We start from the raw sequence: 19,686 nt of genomic DNA on the forward strand, positions 1-19,686 counted from the left end.
GTTCCAGCCCGAAACACTGCAGAATTTTCTCGTGGTCACCAAACGCTTTCTCTTCTTTGAGCCACTCCTGCATGTTTGACATAAGCCTGTAGGCAAACTCTGTATATGACTCATTTCTGCCTTTTTCATTTTCCCGAAACTTCCGACGGAACGCCTCCGCTGACAGCCTGTACTTTTTTAGCAGACTCGATTTCACTTGGTCGAAATCCTCTGCCTCCTCTCTCTTCAAGCGAGCGACTACGTCGGCCGCCTCGCCGGGTAACAAAGTGAGCAAGCGCTGTGGCCACGTTTCCCGAGAGAACCCCTGCTTCTCGCACGTTCGCTCAAAGTTAACCAGGAACAAACCAATGTCCTCTCCAAGCTTAAACGGCCGCATCAGGTCAGTCATTTTGAACGATACCCGTTCTCCTGCACCGTGTGCCTGACTTCCATTACGAGCGCGTTCCATCTCTACCTCGAGACGCTTCATTTCTAAAGCGTGGTCGCGCTCTTCTTTCTCTTTTTGTTCTTTACGTTCGCGCTCGTCTTTCTCTTTTTGCTCTTTACGTTCGCGCTCGTTTTTCTCTTTTTCTTTTTGTTCCCTCTCCTCAATGGTCTCAAGGCATTCCGACAGCTCGTCATCCTCAGCCTCCAACTCAAGAATAGCCCTTAGCAGTTCTGGTTTTCTGAGTTTGTCTGAGACATCCAGACCCAACTCTCTTGCAAGCTCCAGCAATTTCGGTTTGCGCAACGACTTCAAATCCATGGCTGCTCCGAATGCTGCTTTCTCTACTGCCTACTATTGTCTTGCCGCAAACTAACCCGGCAGCAACGACAACACAATTACCAGCTCTGTTTCTGACACTAACAAAAGCCTGGCAAAACTCAGAAGAAGAAAGTCCCGCACTCACCAAACCTCGCAGCCAAGAATTCAGCGCAGTCGTTCCGCTGCAGGCAACCAGTCATCACACAGGGCTCGTTGCACTGCTCCCGGATGGTCGTTGTGCTGCTCAGCGTACAGTTGACCGCATATCTTCGCTGCTGGCCTCCGTTGTCGGGATCCCACCGCTGGCAACCAGTTGTTGCATCTGGGTTGCAAGCCCCAAGGGTAGCGTTGGCCTGGCGGCCTGGGGCAAAGCTGGAAACATCCGAAGGTGCCGGCAAAGGATGAGTCGACTGGCAACAGAACAACTTGTTTATTCTGGCATCTCAAAAGAGCAGCCGGTCAGGGCGACCACGTTACTCGAAGGGCGAAATCGAAGTCTCTCTCGGCGTCTGGGGCAGCGGCGTTTTATACCTTCGGAGTCGAGGGCAAGAGGGAACGGCTTGGGAAGAGTCATCCGATACGGCGACGCTTGAACATGTTCAGGCGTGACGGGCGCGTCCGCCAGGCCGGCGCCGGTCAGACCTCCTCGCCTCCCAGTTGGGGAGATCCTCTCCCCGGCTGCCGCGCTTTGACAAGCGTGGGCAAAACATGCACACACACACACACACACGCACGCACGACGACACGTGGCACTGAAACCTGCCTGGACGCGCTTGGCGGGAAGGCGTTGCGGCCGCGATGAACGAAGCCGCGGCGTCCGTTGCATCCGCGCCGGCTATACCGCGCGTTGTAGGCGAAACGTAACAATGGCGGCTGGAAACCACGCCTGTGGAGGTCAAAGTCAAAATTTTGTCCTTTCATCTCCACTAGTGTGGTCTCCAGCCGCCGGCTAATAATGGAGCTATCGGCTTTGAGGAACGCGTGGTCCGCAGACTTTTGTTCCCGACTGTACCGGGTCTATCTCTTTACACCGACCGTGTACAACTAACTGCTCCTCCACAAATCGATCATCAATAAATTCATTGAAACGGAGTTTCACGGAAGCCCGTTTGGTCGGGATGGTACGTAACGAAGAACAAAAACTGCGCCGGCCAAGAGAACTTGCCACGGTGGCTCAGTGGTTACGGCGCTCGACTACTGATCCGGAGTTCCCGGGTTCGAACCCGACCGCGGCGGCGGCGTTTCGATGGAGGCGAAACGCAAAAGGCGCCCCTGTGCTGTGCGATGTCAGTGCACGTTAAAGATCCCCAGGTGGTCGAAATTATTCCGGAGCCCTCCACTACGGCACCTCTTTCTTCCTTTCTTCTTTCGCTCCTCCTTTATCCCTTCCCTTACGGCGCGGTTAGGGTGTCGAACGATATATGAGACAGATACTGCGCCATCTCCTTTCCCCAAAAACCAATTTTCATTTTTTTTTTTGCCAAAAGGCAAATGGAGTGACGTTTCGGCTACCATAGGAGAGAGCCTCGTTCAGAAGCCTCCCGTGGGAAGTTGTTCCGTTCTAACGCACGCACGGCCTTTGCACGCAGTGTCGGCGAGCTGCGACAAGGGCTTCATGACCATCTCGGTGCTGACGGAGGAGCCCTTCCAGGGGATCCTGCACACGCGGGACACCAGCGACCCGAGGGGCATCGTGAAGGAGCTCCGGCGGAGCCCCTGCATCGCCTACGGCTCCGGAGGCCGGAACACCTCGCTCCGCATCTCGCTCCTCTCGACGCCGGGGGACTCGCTCTACTGCGGTGTGCGCAGGAAGGTACGTCGGCATTAGCCGAGCATACTCGCTGCCTTGTTGGGCATGGACATATGAGTATGTAAATAACAAGAAAAGACAACCTAGTAACATCTAGTAAAAAAATAATGGAAATTTCCTGTCATCACAACCGATTTTCTGTAGTACTTTTGACCTGGCCTTTAAAAAATTTCTTTACACAGTCTATAGACTGTCCGTAGATTTTTGTCTATAACGTCTTTAGACTATCTATAGACAAATCCTAGAGAATAGTCTATAGGCAGCACAAATCCTATAGAGTCTATATACAATCTACAGAGTTATATGGCCATACACTTTTAGTAGGCTTTTGTGTGCAGACTGAACAGGCAAAAGGAAATATCTATAGAAAGTCAATAGAGTTCATGAGAGCTCTATACACCGCTTTTATAAGGTGAGACTTGTAACAACAGAAATGTTAAATGCAACGACAAGAGAATTTTCTGCGGTATTGTGCTGTCCCTTGTCGTAACAACAGAACGACAGAAAAATATAGAAAAAAATCAGTCGTTACGACAGAACATCTTGCCGTATTTTGGGCGCGATTCTGTCGTTTTTTCGACTGCGAATCGATAGTTCTCAAGGGTAACGGAGTGGATTCCAAGCGGAAGCAGACGTGTGCAGGAAGCGGGAGAGAGTCAGGTGGACCGATGGGATTAGGAAGTTCGCAGGGATAAGGTGGCCGCAGATGACACAGGACAGGATAAATTGTGGATCACTGAGGAAGGTGTTTGTCCTGCAGTGGACGTAGGTGGCTGATGATTACGACTCTCCTGTCGCTTCCACTCTGACGGAACAGCGTGACAGAAAGCGTGACTCAACTCGAAACAGGCACACATCCTCAGCACTGTTCAGACTAACACATGCCTCATAGTGCTGATTATCTGAAACTTTGGATGGCGCAAAGCTACTGGCTGCCCGCACATAGAACAGGGCGTATGCAAAACACGTTCTCCATGCGCATGCATCGGAGCTAAAAACGGCTAAAATGGGACTAACAGCACCATTCATTCCTAGCGTCGTGCAGTTAGTCCGCGGAGAGGCTATAGCTGTAGCGGACGTCCCTTGCAGTTAGTCACCAAAGGAGGAATGGTTGCCATTTGAGGGAGTAATTTTTTCGGGAGAGCAGTTCGTCCTCTCTGGCGCTTTTAGTTCCTTCCAGTTGTGAGAGTGCAAAGTGTGACAGAGACATCAGTGATATCACGACGTAAAATAAATGCTTTTACAGTAAAGGAAGCCACTAGCAACTAAGGAGCTCATCCAAATTGGGCAACCTGATCAAACTGCTGAAAAAAATAAAAAAAAAATAATCGCGAAAAGGAGAGACGGAAAAATACGGCGTGTTTCAATAAAATATTTGCGTCCTGCTTCAGTAAAAAAATGTAAATGAAAATTGGTTTTTGAAGGAAGGAAATGGCGCAGTACCTGTATGGGCGCACACCTGAACCGCGTCATAAGTGAAGGGATATAGGAGGGAGTGAAAGAAGAAGTGCCGTATGCTCTCCGGAATAATTTCGACCGCCTGGGGATCTTTAACGTGCACTGGCATCGCACAGAACACGGGCGCCTTAGCGTTTCGCCTCCATCGAATCGCGGCCGCCACAGTCGGGTTCGAACCCGGGAACTCCGGATCAGTAGCCGAGTGCGCTAACCACTGAGCCACCGCGGTGGGTCTGCTTCAGTAGCGCAGTGTTTTTCACCATGCAGGCCCAGCGATACCAACTGACCGTGTTTACCGGAGTCGATCTCGCCACTGCCGCTGTTTAGCCTGTTATACGCGCGCACTGTTCGTCATCGAGGTCTGCCGTTTTCCTCGAAGTCAATTCGTCAAGCTTGGCATGAAACGGCGTAAACGCTGGCTGTTTCCAGCAGTCTGACGTCCTTGGAGCTCTGCACAACGCGCTGCTATAACCGGCGCTGCTCTGTAAAATGCAACCCGTTTCCCTGAAGGTCACTGTGTCCGCTGAGGAAAGGTACCTTACCTCGCAAGCTTACCATCATGCGTGTCTCTTTTAAACGCTCAGAGCTTGCAACAGTAAAGTGGTCCATATTGTTGCTTAAAGGTAAGACACAAAAACGTCCCTATTCAAGCACATGAGACACAACGTCGCCTAATTGCTATGGTATTTGGGGTCTACGGCGGCTGTCTCCAATCTTCCAAACTCGACCATGCGCGATTGAGGGACGTCATTAGACCTTTATTCGGAGATATCAGGGGACCTTTACACCAAGTTGGTCTAATTTATGTCATACACGAGGACTGCGCACACAATTGCGTCGGTGTCACGCCGCAGCAGGTTCTGCCTCGTGGAACCCACAGAACTATACTCTCATTTAATTAAAAAGGAACTGAATGAAGATTTGAGAAATTCGGAGCAGCAATTTTTAGTAGGCTTAGTGTCAAGTGAAAAATAAATGGGGGAAATAACGGCAAAAGGCAAATTTTCCAGGTAAAAAAACCTGTTAAAAAGAAACACGGGCGTTACTGCTGCACTATAGAATACAACTAAAGTCACAGTAGTGAAAAAAACATGGCGAAGGCAGTATGGAGCAGAAAACACAAAGAAGCAGGACAAGAAAGGAGACAAGGTTAAAAGAAAAATAACTGCTGGAAAATTCAATAAAATGCTAGAATTCAAAATAAATGCTAAAAAATTCAAAAAAGAGAAAGAAAACTGTGAGTCCGAAAGAGAATACACTAGCATTGTGCATTCAAAGTACAAATAACCGTATTTAATGGAACGTCAATAAGAATAAAATAAATAAAAGAAAATTAGAAAAGGAAAACATTTATTAATTTTTTATTTATTTATTTATTTATTTATTTGGAGATACAAACGTTGTAAATTATGTCCACGAGGCGTGGCAACAGGAGTCTGCCACTCCTCGACTCGGCATGCCTGTACAAATTGTATGCAACCACAGCAACAAAGAAAGCCGTAAATATAAACTCGATAAAAGAAAACACTGGCTGCACACGTCATGCATGAGCAAGTATCCGTGAAGGGAACGGAGACAACGCTGGCAATACGCTTGTCTAAATGGCACCATACCCCTCACTCCTACACACGGGCGTGCACTGAGCTCGGCTGTATGGCCGTACGAAAAACTCTTCTCGTTTTGCAGAATTTAATAATAATAATTGTTTTGGGAGGTAAGGAAATGGCGCAGTATCTGTCTCATATATCGTTGGACACCTGAACCGCTCCGCAAGGGAAGGGATAAAGGAGGGAGTGAAAGAAGGAAGAAAGAGGTGCCGTAGTGGAGGGCTCCGGAATAATTTCGACCACCTGGGGATCTTTAACGTGCACCGACATCGCTCAGCAAACGGGCGCCTTAGCGTTTTGCCTCCATAAAAACGCAGCCGGCGCGGTCGGGTTCGAACCCGGGAACTCCGGATCAGTAGCCGAACGCTTATCCACTGAGACACCGCGGCGGGCTTTTGCAGAATTTGCCGCGAATGAAATCTCGCGAAACAGTGAGTCCGCTTTAGCGTTACTCTGACCGAAATGATAATTAAAAAGCACACCCCACATGCTACAACACCAGCTTGCGCCACGCATCCAGCGCTCGCGGTCGTCTGTGGAGCAGCCCACACTTTGTAACTATACGTTGTCGCTCTTTTACTAGCAACAGCCCCTCTCTAGAAGGCGTTGTCAGAAACTGCCCTAAAGGCATGAAAAGAATGCGTGTAATTGGAGGGACAAACATGTGTGCGCGTTTTCTGTCAACGTAAGTGCGCCGACCTAAGCTCTCGAGAGCATGATATACAACGGGGCGCCGAGGGCATATTGCCAGCTTTCCCTGGCACCTTGCACGCCACACGTTTTCCCGAGTCCGGGAGGTGCGGCGGACAGTGACGGATCTCTCTGCGTATCAAGAAATCTCGTCGCTCGGATAAACGCCTCAGGTGTCGCTTCCATTAACTCGGTCTTATTCTCTTTTTTTCGTGATTTTTCCCTCTTCCCGCTGACTAATCGCTAGATGGCGCGCAGCGGAGTCAGCGCAACGTCGGCGAGTTCACTGACACCGGAGAGATCTCGCCTGGCTTACGCGAGCTAGTCATCAGAGCTTCGCACTTCCCCTAGCGGTTGTATGATTTAGCCAGCCTAGGCAGCTCCTACTTGATGAGGTCAAGTTCTGATGGTCCTTATTATCAGAAACGTTCAAACGAAGAGACAGGCAAGGAATGGGAAAATGCAAAAGAAAAAGGAGTTTCACGGGGAGGTGGCTACACCAAAACAGAATACACCTGGGACGCAAGAGAAACATGACAACAAAAGAAGGCGGCAAAAGAAGTCATTCAGTGTATTCACTGTTCGTGTGTTTTAGTTGATTTTCTTTTGTGCCGTTACTATTCGAACCAGGGCCCCAAATGCGTCCTGTTCTGCCAGAATGCGTTTCAATCATGTACACGTATTGCATATTATCTTTTTTTTCGCTAACCAGTCGTTGCAGACCTTGCAAATGGCCGACGTGCTCGGTCATCAGTGAAAGCAAGTTAACTCCGCTTTTGATGCCCTCAGGCTGCTTTTCTTCAACCAAAAGTACGAACACGTGACGTGAGGCCACTAAACGTCATTTTTCTCGGCAATCACATCGTCTCCGCCACTCCATGCTTTTTTTAATGCGTTAGCATTATAACCCTCACCACAGAGAAAAAGTGTCAGTCGTTGGCGTCGGGGTAGAGGAGACAAAGTGGAGAGAGGGTGATGGAATGAGAGAGGATAGATGGAGAGGGCAGAGGGAAAGGAGAGTGTCGAAGGGAGGACCAGTCGGTGGGAGGCATCGGGTGGTGAGAGCGAAGCTGCGGACGCTCAGCGCAGTCGAGGGGAGGGGTAGGAAAGTGGAGAGGGGGTACGGCATGCCAAACGCTGATTGATGAACTGGATCGCGCCGCCCGCCACAGTCAGAGGGGGATACTAATGCTAACGCATTGTTTTCCGCATGAAGCGAATTTGTTTGCATGACTTTTTTTCTTGCTCGCAAACACAAAAGGGGAATTACAACCAGCTGGAATGCGTGCGGCCACGCAGTCGCGTTTCACACCAATGGGAAAACTAACGTGACGGAGGTGAAAACAAGGCCAGCAGTTCTGTCCGCCCACGCCAAACGTATACGGCTTTTAGCCCCGAAAAAATAAAAAAAGCTTCAGTAAGGCCCTTCGCGTCAGGCGCATTTTGTGTGCGCGCGTGCTTAGACATCACGGAGTTATCGTTAGCAGTGCGCTCCGAAAACAATTTTCGCGGCAGTATACGGGCGGCCAAAGACAAAGAAAAAGCACTCGGCACCCGTTCAGCGGCTCTTCGAAAGCCAAACGCAGCAATGGGTAAAACGGCCTGTTACGAAACCGCGGCGGCGCGCACACGCCTGCCATACTGCGCGTCGTCAGTCAAGATGGGCGTTGTTCCGCTGCCAGCGGTAGTAGTTTTAAGCGCAGCTCAGAACAAAGGGAAAACAGGAATAGCGCATAGAGAAGGAGAGAGAAAGGCGGAATGAGCGAGAGAGGGCATAGATAGAAAGCGCAGTTGAACCAAAGTGCCGCGTTTGTTGGTTGCTGCTGTACACAGCGCCGAATGCCTCCTCCAAGCGTCCTTGCACGCTCGGGAAAAGTGCCGTGCCTCTCTCTGCACGAAAGAGAAGGAAAGAAAATGAAAGAAGAAGAAAAAAGAAACTTCGCGGCGTTTTCAGGCGAAAGGAGTGTGTGTCGGGGGAGAAGGACTTTCATTGTTTTCGACGTACAGACACACGCGCGAGCTATGATACGGGTACAGGCACGCTTACTCGCTTTACCGCCATCTTTCTTTTCTTCTCTTATGCCTTGTTTTTCTTATTCTGTCTCTCTCTCTCTCTCCGGATTGTTGTTGGGTCGATCTATTTTATCTTGCTCTCTTGTTTGCTCACTGTTCTAGGCGAGTCCCCCCCACCTCTTGCGTTCCTCGTGCGATTCTCTGTAGCGAAGCCGAGTCACGATTCCTTTTCGTCTGCTTCGCAGCTAGCGTATACAGCACGGGCTGTGCCCCCGTGGCACAAATCGACGCTTTTTTCATTGGTGTTCGTTTTCTGTGCCTTTCTCTTCGTGCTTTCCAACGCGAGAGGGCGCCACAGGTGATGACAGATGGCGCAGGGCGAATGAAAAACGAACCGTCGAGAGGTTGGAAAAACAAAAGGCGTCACTCATAGGCTCGGAAAGGCTTTGTCAGCGAATGCACGCCGCCCCTGCACGCAGTTAGGTTACAGCGCTATACAGACTGCTGGAACTGAACGCGTTACGTTGCATTTACGTAAGCCGATGGTTGTCGGCAAACGTGTGGAGACAATGGGTCTTCGGAGTGGCCGCTGTTGCTGCAGAAATAATCAAGTGTAGTTTGATATACTACTCCGCCGGACAGGAATCAGTTATGGTCCAAGGCTCTTAATGAAAACCAACTTGTCCACCGTGTCATTCCTATTGACAAGAAGCTCTGCGTAACGTTATCAGGAGGCGTTTATACCCCACCTAGAATCATCGTGCCGTGGCGATGATGATGAGCGGGAGGCTCATCGTCATCGTCATGATAACACAAGGCAGAGGCTTGATAAAAGGTTTTCAGTGAACGGTTTCGACTTCAGTGAAGGGAGACATTTCGAAGAAAACGGCTTCGTTAAGACATGTGCCTTTGGCAGTCATCTCTTGAGAAATACTACACCTGCTAGTAGAACAACTACTGCTAGGACTGCGACTACTGCTATTACTACATCCGCTACTACTACACCTATCTTAATACTACTACTGCAACTAGTAAAGTTGTGAAATGTTTTTGTGATAACCAGGTTGCGCGGACATTTCAGCGAGATAAGCCATTTCAGGTCGAAGTACCCCCCTTCCTCCTTCTTTCCTACAGTTGTGATAAAGCCTTCTAGATTATAACTCTCCACCTATAAGGGCGTGCCACTAGCGACAACATCGAAGCGAAAGCTCCCGCGAGTCTTTTGGAAAGAATCAGCATCTTCACTTCGTCTGTTATATTTGGTTCGTCTGCAGGATCCACGTGTGCTAATATTATCGAACACTCCTGGAGACTAACCGACACGACAAACACACAAGGAACTCGTACCGAAAAACAGCCAGGCTCGATCCAAACTGCACCACATTTCTTCCACACCGAGCGATATATCTGTGGAATCTCGCGAGACAAGTTCTTCGATGCGTTGCACTCATATCGGTACCACCCACGCCCCAACGCACGAGTATCTTCGCAAAGCCAGTCGCGCCTTCTTTTCAAGGCTGTCGCGTTGCGGAGGCCGATCCGTGAGATGTGTCGCACACCGCCAAGCACAGCGCCATCAGTGGACGCAGTCAGGCGCTTGGGTGATGCATGCCTGTCGGGGCAGCGACGGCCGCTGTGTGGCGCAACCAGCGCAAATGCATGCACGCAACGACGCGATGAGAAATCAGTCCCGACTTGTGTTGCCGGCGGCTTCGAAATTTGAAATTGTAATATGCTCCGCTGCCGAGCCGCTTTTCTCGGGAGCCTCGGTCGGATGGAACGAGAAAAAAAAAAGTAAGTAAAAGAGAGAGAGAGAGAAAGAAAAAAAAGAACAGTGATGAGAGAGAACGTATTGGAAGTTCCAGAGTAGCAGATCGAATGGAGGCGCACACATGTAAGTTGTGTCGCTTGTCGACGAAGATATGATCTCAGAAAAAAAAAAGGCGTCATTTAAAAGTACACATGGCTGGAACGACGCCAGCGTCACATGCATTACGCTCCAAACAGCGCGTGCGTAGTGCAAGCCGCGACGACTCGCGGTGTGGTTTCGCTTCTAAGAAGCCGGGAGTTCTGGGAATGGTTTCCCCAAGTCGCACCACATCGCTTAACCCGATGAAAGCGTTTGCGGAGCGCGTCATAAATTGCACCAGAGATGAAAAAAAAAAAGAAAACGCAGCAGCAAGGCTCGAGAGAAGCCGCTGAAGATCCGGCATCAGGGCGATGGCTGCTTCCGTTATCTCGCGTTGTTATCTATGCGGCATCGTTATCCTGTACGAAACGGGTCCAATTCATCAGGGCGCGGTTTCTTCCAACAACCGAACCGCTAGAATCGAGTATTAAGCGAGTGTGTGGAGGGAAGCCATTTTCAGACGGCGATGGTTGCAGTGGAGGGGGGCGCTGTGTACAGCAACCATATGCCCCCCGATCTACCCGATATACTATATTTATTGCCCTGAGGCAATAAATATCGCTTTAAAAAAACGATCTCAAGAACTGAAGACCATTTCGTGCGTCAAGTCGAAGTGTGAACGCCGTAAAAGTTCCAAAACAAGAGGATAAATGACCGGGACACACCAGAGGTCAGGGAGCCTAGGCAGAAGGAAAGCGTGCCAGAAGAAGCATCGGGTTCGTTTACAGACGCGTGACTTAAGCAGCTCTCGGGCAGCCCTGCCGCATCACTGACACCCAGCTTGACCTTGAAGGCAACCTTCGCCCCCTCTCTTCTTGAACGTATTTTTGCAGCGCGCTTCGCTATCTGCAGACCGGCCCGGGCACTGTGCAGTGGGCAGCGCAGCGATAGTGTTGCCCCCTCTTGGCACCCCATGTCGGCTGAGCCCTCGGATGGAAGACACAATCAATCTTAAACAGACGTCCGTCTGCTAGATATATGGCGGTAGAGATATTCCACATCTTGAGGATAAATCGGAATTTTGCTGTCTGATTAGCTCCGGGCTGCTGCTAGTCTGCGTCATGCACAAAATCGCCAAGATGGAAGGCGGGAGTGCGAAACAAGACCGGCAGCAAATTTATCAGCGGTGAGAGAGAGAGAGAGAGAGAGAGAGAGAGAGAGAGAGAGAGAGAGAGAGAGAGAGAGAGAGACTTTATTTGGTCCATTAAGGGTTTAGTGTTCGGTCTTCGTCTTCATCACTGCAGGCTCTTGACCTTCAAAGCAGGGTTGGGCCCCTAGTCCAGGGCTCCCCTGAGTCGCGCTGCTTCGCTTGCGTGCTGCACCATTGCCCTTTGGGCGGCGAGCTCGCAGCTGGTGAGCCGGCTCTCCCACTGCTCCGCACTCGGGGTTTTGTGTTGGTGGAACGTGTAGTTTCGCTTACACTCCCAGGTTATATGGTAAAGCGTGGGGGTTGCCCCGCACCACGGGCATGTGTTCCTATACTGTGTAGGATACATCTTGCTAAGTATATGTAGGTGGGAGAGAACATTTTCCGAAGTTGCCTGCACCTATTGAGAAATACGAACTCGCCAAGTAACTGGTACTAAGTATTTTCCGGTTTCAGTGCGCGGAGTTCGGAGTCCCGATTAAGTGTACTGGACATCACATCACAGTGCTGTACAGTACAGTGCACTCTAGATACGAACAAGCCTATATGGCAGTAAAATGGGAGGAGGAGGAAAAACTTTATTACTGTGAAGTGAAGTTGGGCGAGCTTATGGGTGGGGCCCTCATTCCAGGGCTCCACTGGCTTGAGCTGCCCTGCGGACCTGTTGTGTGAGGGACCGTCGGTCCTCCAGGTTACCGCAGGTCAACAGCGCCTCTCACCGTTCAAAAGAAGTGCTTCTCGTCTGTAGACTGTTTGGTTTGGCCCCACACACCCCTACCTTTTAATGCACTCCTCGTTAGGGGAAGGGTAAGGACATCACAGTACTGTACAGTACAGTGCACTCTAGATACGAACAAGCCTATATGGGAGTTAAAAGGGAGTAACCTATCCTTTTATGCACTCCCCGTTAGGGGAAGACATATGTTGCCCAAGTCCCGGAGTAGGCTTCGATCACTAAATGTACGGAATGCTTACCCTTGGAAACGGAGGCATATTCACACTGCAAAGCACAGTAACTTGATGCAGTTTGCAGTGGATGGATGGAAACAACTTTTATTGGAAATGGGAGGATGCTTTTTTGCGCGGCATCGGAGGTTTTGATGCCAGCAAGTAAAGGAGGTTGAATTCAACCTCGGTAAAAATCTTCGTCACTGCTGAAACTTCGCATGTTTTGAAGAAGGAATTTGTTTCCGGTGTCAACCGTAGGTATTCTGCATTTTTATTGACGGTAATCTACCCCTCGGGCTTTGGTAGTATACCCCACCCTTAAAAATGAGTGCGCTAGAAGACAGCATATTCCCTTTGTGTATACTGCTATATAGGCTAATGAGTGTTTAGCAGCGACACGTATAGTGAAGGGCCCCGGAATAACTTCGACCATCCGCTGTTCTTTCAGTACATATTCGCTTGTTCTTTTTTATATTTGCATCGCCCGCATCAAATCGCATTTGTCGCCGCTGCCGGGAGTCGAACTCGTGACCTCGAGCTCCGTTCGGCGCTAACGAGCCAGTTCACCCCATCATGGAGGCGCGGCGCCGGTTGTGTCAGACGGAGGCGTTTATCCATCACTTTTATGCGACCAAGACGAGAGAGAGGCGCGAAGGCCGGCAGACCTCGATCGCCGCTAACCAGAATGAACCCCGCTCGCGCTAACTGCCGCAACCGCGGCGTCACAAGTGGAGGCGGCTTAACGCCAGAGGAGCGTGCATGCACGTTCGACGACGACGAAGCAACAGCGTAGGCAACATTGTTAGGCCTCGCAGCTGTCAGTCAGCCAATCAGGCACCGCGCGAGGGTGCTTCAACTGGGAGGACGCGGCGCACGTATGGCACTGTCGTGCACGGACGCGGTGACCTTTCTCGAGCACCGAGGCGTGAGACGGCGGACAAGTACCGCTTGTCTAGGTGCCGAGGTCGCGCTGCCGCGGTCGGCAGAGAAAGAGAGGGGGAAAAGCCACGGCGTGTCCAGTTCTACACACCTCGATCGACGAGCGAAGTTCCGTGCAGTACGCTATGGGGAACTTGCGCTGAAGTTTGCGGTGCCGATTGCAGCGCCATAACACACTGCCTAGCGAGAAGAGCAAGCAGTTTTGGGTAGTACTGTTAGTACTTTTCCGCGCCACCTTCAGGCGCTTATTGGCGTGAGCCTCCGCGCTCTGCCGGAGGCGCACGTGCCGTGCGTCAGCTATCTGGGCTACGCCGAGAGAAGCTAGGCAATGAATGCTGTCAGCCAAACGCGGGTATCTAATCGCGCAGAATGTGTTGTCGCGTTTGCAGTGGCTCAAGCGGCTCACAAAAGCAGTTTTGAGTCACCGAATGGAACAATTGCAGTGCCACCTTGGCAGCGCAGGTTTCCCATAGTCGGGTGCAACTTAAGTCTGCAGTGACCACCGCATATAATTCTTCCGAGGTAAAAAGTAGTCCGCTGTTAAAACTTTGCTTGTTATCTAAACTCAGTGCCAACTATTAAATGAACTTATAAGGTTAAAAAATTCGATGCATCTGGTTTGCGTTGTATATAAAGTCGAACATCAAAAAGCTGACTTCATTTACTGTTGTGGTTGGTCAGCGGAGTAATTCGGGACGCCGCGAAATATGGCCCACTGTTGCCAACTGGTTATTTAATTCTTAGGTTTACAACGTTGAAATCTCGGCTTGTCGGTTCACCGCTGGCGAAACCGCAGCACAGCAGAAGATAAGGGACAAGGAACACGCGTTATCTGAAGCCCCTCCCACATTCATGACGGCCGCAGACTGCCCCTCCTTAACAAGGAAATAGTCGGCTGTAAACGCCTTCCTTACTGTTACGTAAAAAAAGGCGGCCTAATCACGAGATGAAATGATGTGTAAGAATTTTGATTCCTCTGACTTGTTCACAGAGTGAAACATTGAAGTGTCGATTTCATTTACTGCCGGCGGAATAACACACCATGTTAAAGGCCAATCCAGGACAACACTATACAGCAAAATCTTTTTCAGCAAAAACTGATTATATGGCTCCTTCTGGCCACGTTAACGTTTTTCTGGCAAGGAAAGACGCATTTACGGCTGGAAATCTTCAATTTAGAAATTTTCACGCCATTTGGTTCAAACTCGAGACATCTACACCGAGAAGGACCGATTGCTACCGCTTTAAAGTATGGCGATGTGGTATAGCCTCAGAGATCCGAACAAGAATTCTGTGTCGACGCGCGTAGTCTACTTGCGAAATCGGCCACTGGCGGCGACACCAGTATTTCGTATTTTTGGTCTTTTCTAGCTTAGAAAAGCTCCGTTTACTGTGGGAGTGATGTTTTTGTCGTTAGAACGCCGTGATCGATATCGATACACACCAGCTGCAATTTGTCTTTAGTGCTCATTTAAGACTATTATCCGGGCAATTTTGCACTATTTCATGGTTTACCTGGTTTACATGCACGGAAATACAGTACCACACGGACAGGACACAAAACAGACGCTGTTTTGTGTCCTGTCTTTTTGTGCTGTCAAATCATTATCAATAGAAAATCTATCCTCTGGGCCGTTTTCGTTCCCCCCCCCCCCCCCCCTTTCCTTTCGCTCTCCCTGTCCTTTTATTCCCGCTAGTCGCAGCTCAGGTGCACCTGAGCTGCGACTAGCGGGAATAAAAGGACAGGCATCGAAACCTGAAGCATGCTTCAGGTTTCGATGCCGCGGCTACATCTTTTCGTTCCATTTATTTTGTTAATAAATAGCCACTAACAACAACAACAACGTTATTGTCAACTGCTCTTTCATTAAAGGGTTAAGCGTAACACTTAAGGACAATGCAGTGAGCCATGGAAAGCAAAATGATAGGTGTAACGTTAAGAGACCGCAAGCGGGCAGAGTGGGTGAGGGAACAAACGCTGGCTAATGAGATCCTAGTCGAAATCAAGAGAAAGAAATGGGCTTGGGCAGGACACGTAATGAGAAGGCAAGATAGCCGCTGGTCCTTAAGGGCAACGGAGCGGATTCCAAAAGAAGGCAGGCGTAACAGGGGGCGACAGAAGGTTAGGTGGGCGGATGAGATTAAGAATTTTGCAGGCATAGGGTGGGCGCAGCTGACAAAGGACAGGGTTAATTGGAGAGACATGGGAGAGGCATTTGCCCTGCAGTAGGTGTAGTCAGGCTGATGATGATGATGTACACAGAAAAATCGCGCTATATTATTTAGGTAAAAAAAAAAGCGGAGATCCCACATTGCAAATTGTTCCATGCAGCACGCACAGAAAGATACCTCTGCAATGTAAAGTTATCGCAAGGGTAATTGCGAAAAACGTGAATTTACCGCAGGATTTCAACCTAATAGAACTGTTGTTCTAATAGGTTGCGTGCTACTATAGCAGCGTGTTTTTTTCTTCATTACCTTTCTTCTTTCACTCCCTCCTTTATCCCTTCCCCTACGGCGCGGTTCAGGTGTCCAACAATATATGAGACAGATACTGCGCCATTTCCTTTCCCCCCAAAACCAATTATTATTATTCAATTTGTTAGAAGTTTGCACCTTGTTCTCAGACTCCTGTGCCATTGTCTGCCGTTGCGCTCCGGTTTCGCGAGGATTGTGTGCAGTGCACGCCTCTATACATTTACAGACTGTACTGAACAAGCGGTCGCGCACCCGCTTCTGTGGATGTGTTGCGACGCGCAAAGTGGTTTCCGCGTTCCGTCTAAGTGCGGCTTGTTACACGGGCGCGCCGCTCCCGCTATTTCCTGACACTCGAAGGTTGCATACATTTTCCTTGAGGCGCTGCTCCGTTCAAGGAGGAGAGGACGGACGTCTCGTCGTACGACTCAAGGAGGAAGGCCGAACTCATCGGCTCTGGGTCCTACACGTACGATTGTGTCTTCGTTTTTATGCGTGATATAGCCTCGACACCGATTGTCGTTTGTATGACGATATTTTGCATTCAGAGCGACAGAATTTATTTATTCAAGGCAGAGCGCTTGGATGCCACGTTGCGTCTATGGAGGCGTCCTAATTCAAGCCATTCAGCAGTGTCACCACGGCATAACAGCTAGTGATGTCTATAAGCGACGTTACTCTCTCTCTCTCTCTCTCTCTCTCTCTCTATATATATATATATATATATATATATATATATATATATATATATATATATATATATATATATATATATATATATATATATATATATATATATATATATATATATATACGTGGCCGCCGCGGTGGCTCAGTGGTTATGGCGCTCGGCTGATGTCCCGAAAGGCGCGTGTTCAATCCCGTCCGCGGCGGTCGAATTTCGATGGAGGCGAAATTCTAGAGGCCCGTGTACTGTTCGTTGCCAGTGCACGTTAAAGAACCACAGGTGGTCAAAATTTCCGGAGCCCTCCACTACGGCGTCCCTCATAGCCTACCCGCCGCGGTGGCTCAGTGGTTAGGGCGCTCGACTACTGATCCGGAGTTCCCGGGTTCGAACCCGACCGCGGCGGCTGCGTTTTTATGGAGGAAAAACGCTAAGGCGCCCGTGTGCTGTGCGATGTCAGTGCACGTTAAAGAGCCCCAGGTGGTCGAAATTATGCCGGAGCCCTCCACTACGGCACCTATTTCTCTTTCTTCTTTCACTCCCTCCTTCATCCCTTCCCTTACGGCGCGGTTCAGGTGTCCAACGATATATGAGACAGATACTGCGCCATTTCCTTTCCCCCAAAACCAAATATTATTATTATTTATGCTGTCCCGAAAGACGCGTGTTCAATCCCGTCCATGGCGGTCGAATTTCGATGGAGGCGAAATTCTAGAGGCCCGTGTACTGTTCGTTATCAGTGCACGTTAAAGAACCACAGGTGGTCGAAATTTCCGGAGCCCTCCACTACGGCGTCCCTCATAGCCTGAGCCGCTTTGGGACTTTAAACCCTCACAATTCAATATAAAAGCGCGCGCGTAGATATAAAACGATGAGGAAAATGAGTTTGCAACAAGAACAGATAAACAGGCGAAAGATGAGCGTATACATAAAGAAAGGTAGTTCAGTCATACTTGCATGCAGTATGGAACCGAATACGCCAAACTGTAAGATTAGAATTTTCTAGTTATCGTTTTCCATCGCTTTTCTTCGCCATATTAGATAATATCAAACTGCGGCACCTGAGATCACAGACAAACCAGACAAGGAGGAGGGAAGGTGATTGCCTACATAGTTTTTCGGAACGGTGGAATGTAATCGGTAGCTGTACCGTTAATGGAATGATTAAAGTGACTGTAAAAGTTCGACATCTTAATTTGTTTGTACCTATACATTCGGCCACAGGGAAATTGCAGCTGAGGGGTGCAAACTTATTTTTCGCAGCTATCGCGCTGAGTAAAACATTATAGAAAATAGCGCAGGCAATAAAGAGGACGATTCAAACATTACATTCCGGTTAAGACAAAGGAACATCACCACGGTCCACACAGCATGTCTACGAAATCCAAAACATGGTAAAAGGATCGATTATTTTGCACAAAAGTCGATGTATCGTACACACAAGCAATATAAGGGCAGAACAAGTGTAACCTTTAAATGCAGCTGTAATTTCGGGATCTGGTGCAGCCACAGGTATGTCGCGGGGAAGTTGGTTTCATGAACTAATTGTGCGTCGACAAATGAATGTGAAAAAACTTAAATGAGTGCTAATATTTCGTTTATCTTTTTCGGGTGATCCCGCATCTTTATTCAGTCCGCGTAGATCGATGGAGACCTCTCAAGGATGCGATGTGAACATTTCTCAAAAAGTGAATAGCAAGCGCACTAGCAACTCAACATGCAACTTTGGTGATGATTCCGACATGAAGAAATTTTATTGGCCCGCCGCGGTGGCTCAGTGGTTAGAGCACTCGGCTACTGATCCGGAGTTCCCGAGTTCGAACCCGACCGCGGCGGCTTCGTTTTTTATGGAGGAAAAACGCTAAGACGCCCGTGAGCTGTGCGATGTCAGTGCACGTTAAAGATCCCCAGCTGGTCGAAATTATTCCGGAGTCCTCCACCACGGCACCTCTCTCTTCGTTTCTTCTTTCACTCCCTCCTTTATCCCTTTTCTTACGGCGCGGTTCAGGTGTCCAACGATATATGGGACAGATACTGCGCCATTTCCTTTCCCCCAAGACCAATTATTATTATTATTAAATTTAATTGCTTGTGCCTCGAAACTTGTGTGTGAGACATTTGCCTGAGTTGTGTGAATAATAGTGCAAAGAAAATAGTTTACCAAAAAGGGGACAATTACAAAACCACTGCGGCGTATAGTAACGCATGACTAGGCCAGTGATGGCGCATGGTTACGTGACGTCACGAGTTCGACTGCTCTGTCGCGAATTACGAATTCGTTTTTCTTTGAAGTTCCGCGGCGAAGAATAAAGAGCTTTTCCAGGCCGAACAAACAAGGAAACAATTGCGAGGGGACAGGTTATTCGAAAGTAGTAAAAGAGAGGAAATTTTCCTTTGAAGATGGGCTACCCCTTGTGCCATTTATTAATGCGAAAGCTTTACTAGGCTATGTTGGCAGTTTCGTGTCATCAAAACGTGTCCGCAGCCATTGTGGGACCTGCCACGGTAGCTCAGTGGTTAGAGCGCTCGACTACTGATCCGGAGTTCCCGGGTTCGAACCCGACCGCGGCGGCTGCGTTTTTATGGAAGAAAAACGCTAAGGCGCCCGTGTGCTGTGCGATGTCAGTGCACGTTAAAGATCCTCAGGTGGTCGAAATTATTCCGGAGCCCTCCACTACGGCACCTCTTCTTTCTTTCTTCTTTCACTCCCTCCTTTATCCCTTCCCTTACGGCGCGGTTCAGATGTCCAACGATATATGAGACAGATACTGCGCCATTTCCTTTCCCCAAAAACCAATTATTATTATTATTATCATTGTGGGGAACTAGAAAGAGAGAACGTCTAAAAAGTGGTTATAATCGAAGAAGGATGATGTGAGGGTGCGGCGCAAAAAAAAAAAAAATTGGTGACGATCGGATGAATAGTAAGTTAATTAGAGCCAAAATGTGCCAACAGTAACCGCGACCAGGACAAGAAACGCCGGAAGTGTAATACCACGTGACCGGAAGTGTGTGTTGAGCGAACGCGCGGCGCCAAATTTTAAAGTTTGGAACGAAGTGTGGTGGGAATTAGACGAATTGTACAAATTCTCGGGCAAATAGGGGCAATAGAGGCAAAGAGGACCAAATAGAGGCGACCAGTGCCGAGGAGGCTCAATGCTTTCGCATTACTCCAATGCGGGTTACCGCAGTGATCTCGAATTTTTTATGGGACTTATGGCCACGAAATTATAGCCTCGTAATTTAGCATGTACGCTTCC

General features: G+C 49.1%; 1 protein-coding gene across 1 annotated transcript in view; it reads left to right on the forward strand.

The window, feature by feature from the left end:
* Positions 1–19,686, forward strand: part of LOC144107828 (uncharacterized) — a 126,761-nt gene that overhangs the window by 79,773 nt on the left and 27,302 nt on the right. Inside the window, exon 3 of the mRNA XM_077641036.1 lies at positions 2,335–2,558. Within this exon, the coding sequence (XP_077497162.1) occupies positions 2,335–2,558 (224 nt within the window). The remainder of the gene's footprint in view (positions 1–2,334; positions 2,559–19,686) is intronic.

Source organism: Amblyomma americanum, chromosome 10 (genome assembly GCF_052857255.1).
Source record: "Amblyomma americanum isolate KBUSLIRL-KWMA chromosome 10, ASM5285725v1, whole genome shotgun sequence".
Taxonomy (NCBI): Eukaryota; Metazoa; Arthropoda; class Arachnida; order Ixodida; family Ixodidae; genus Amblyomma; species Amblyomma americanum.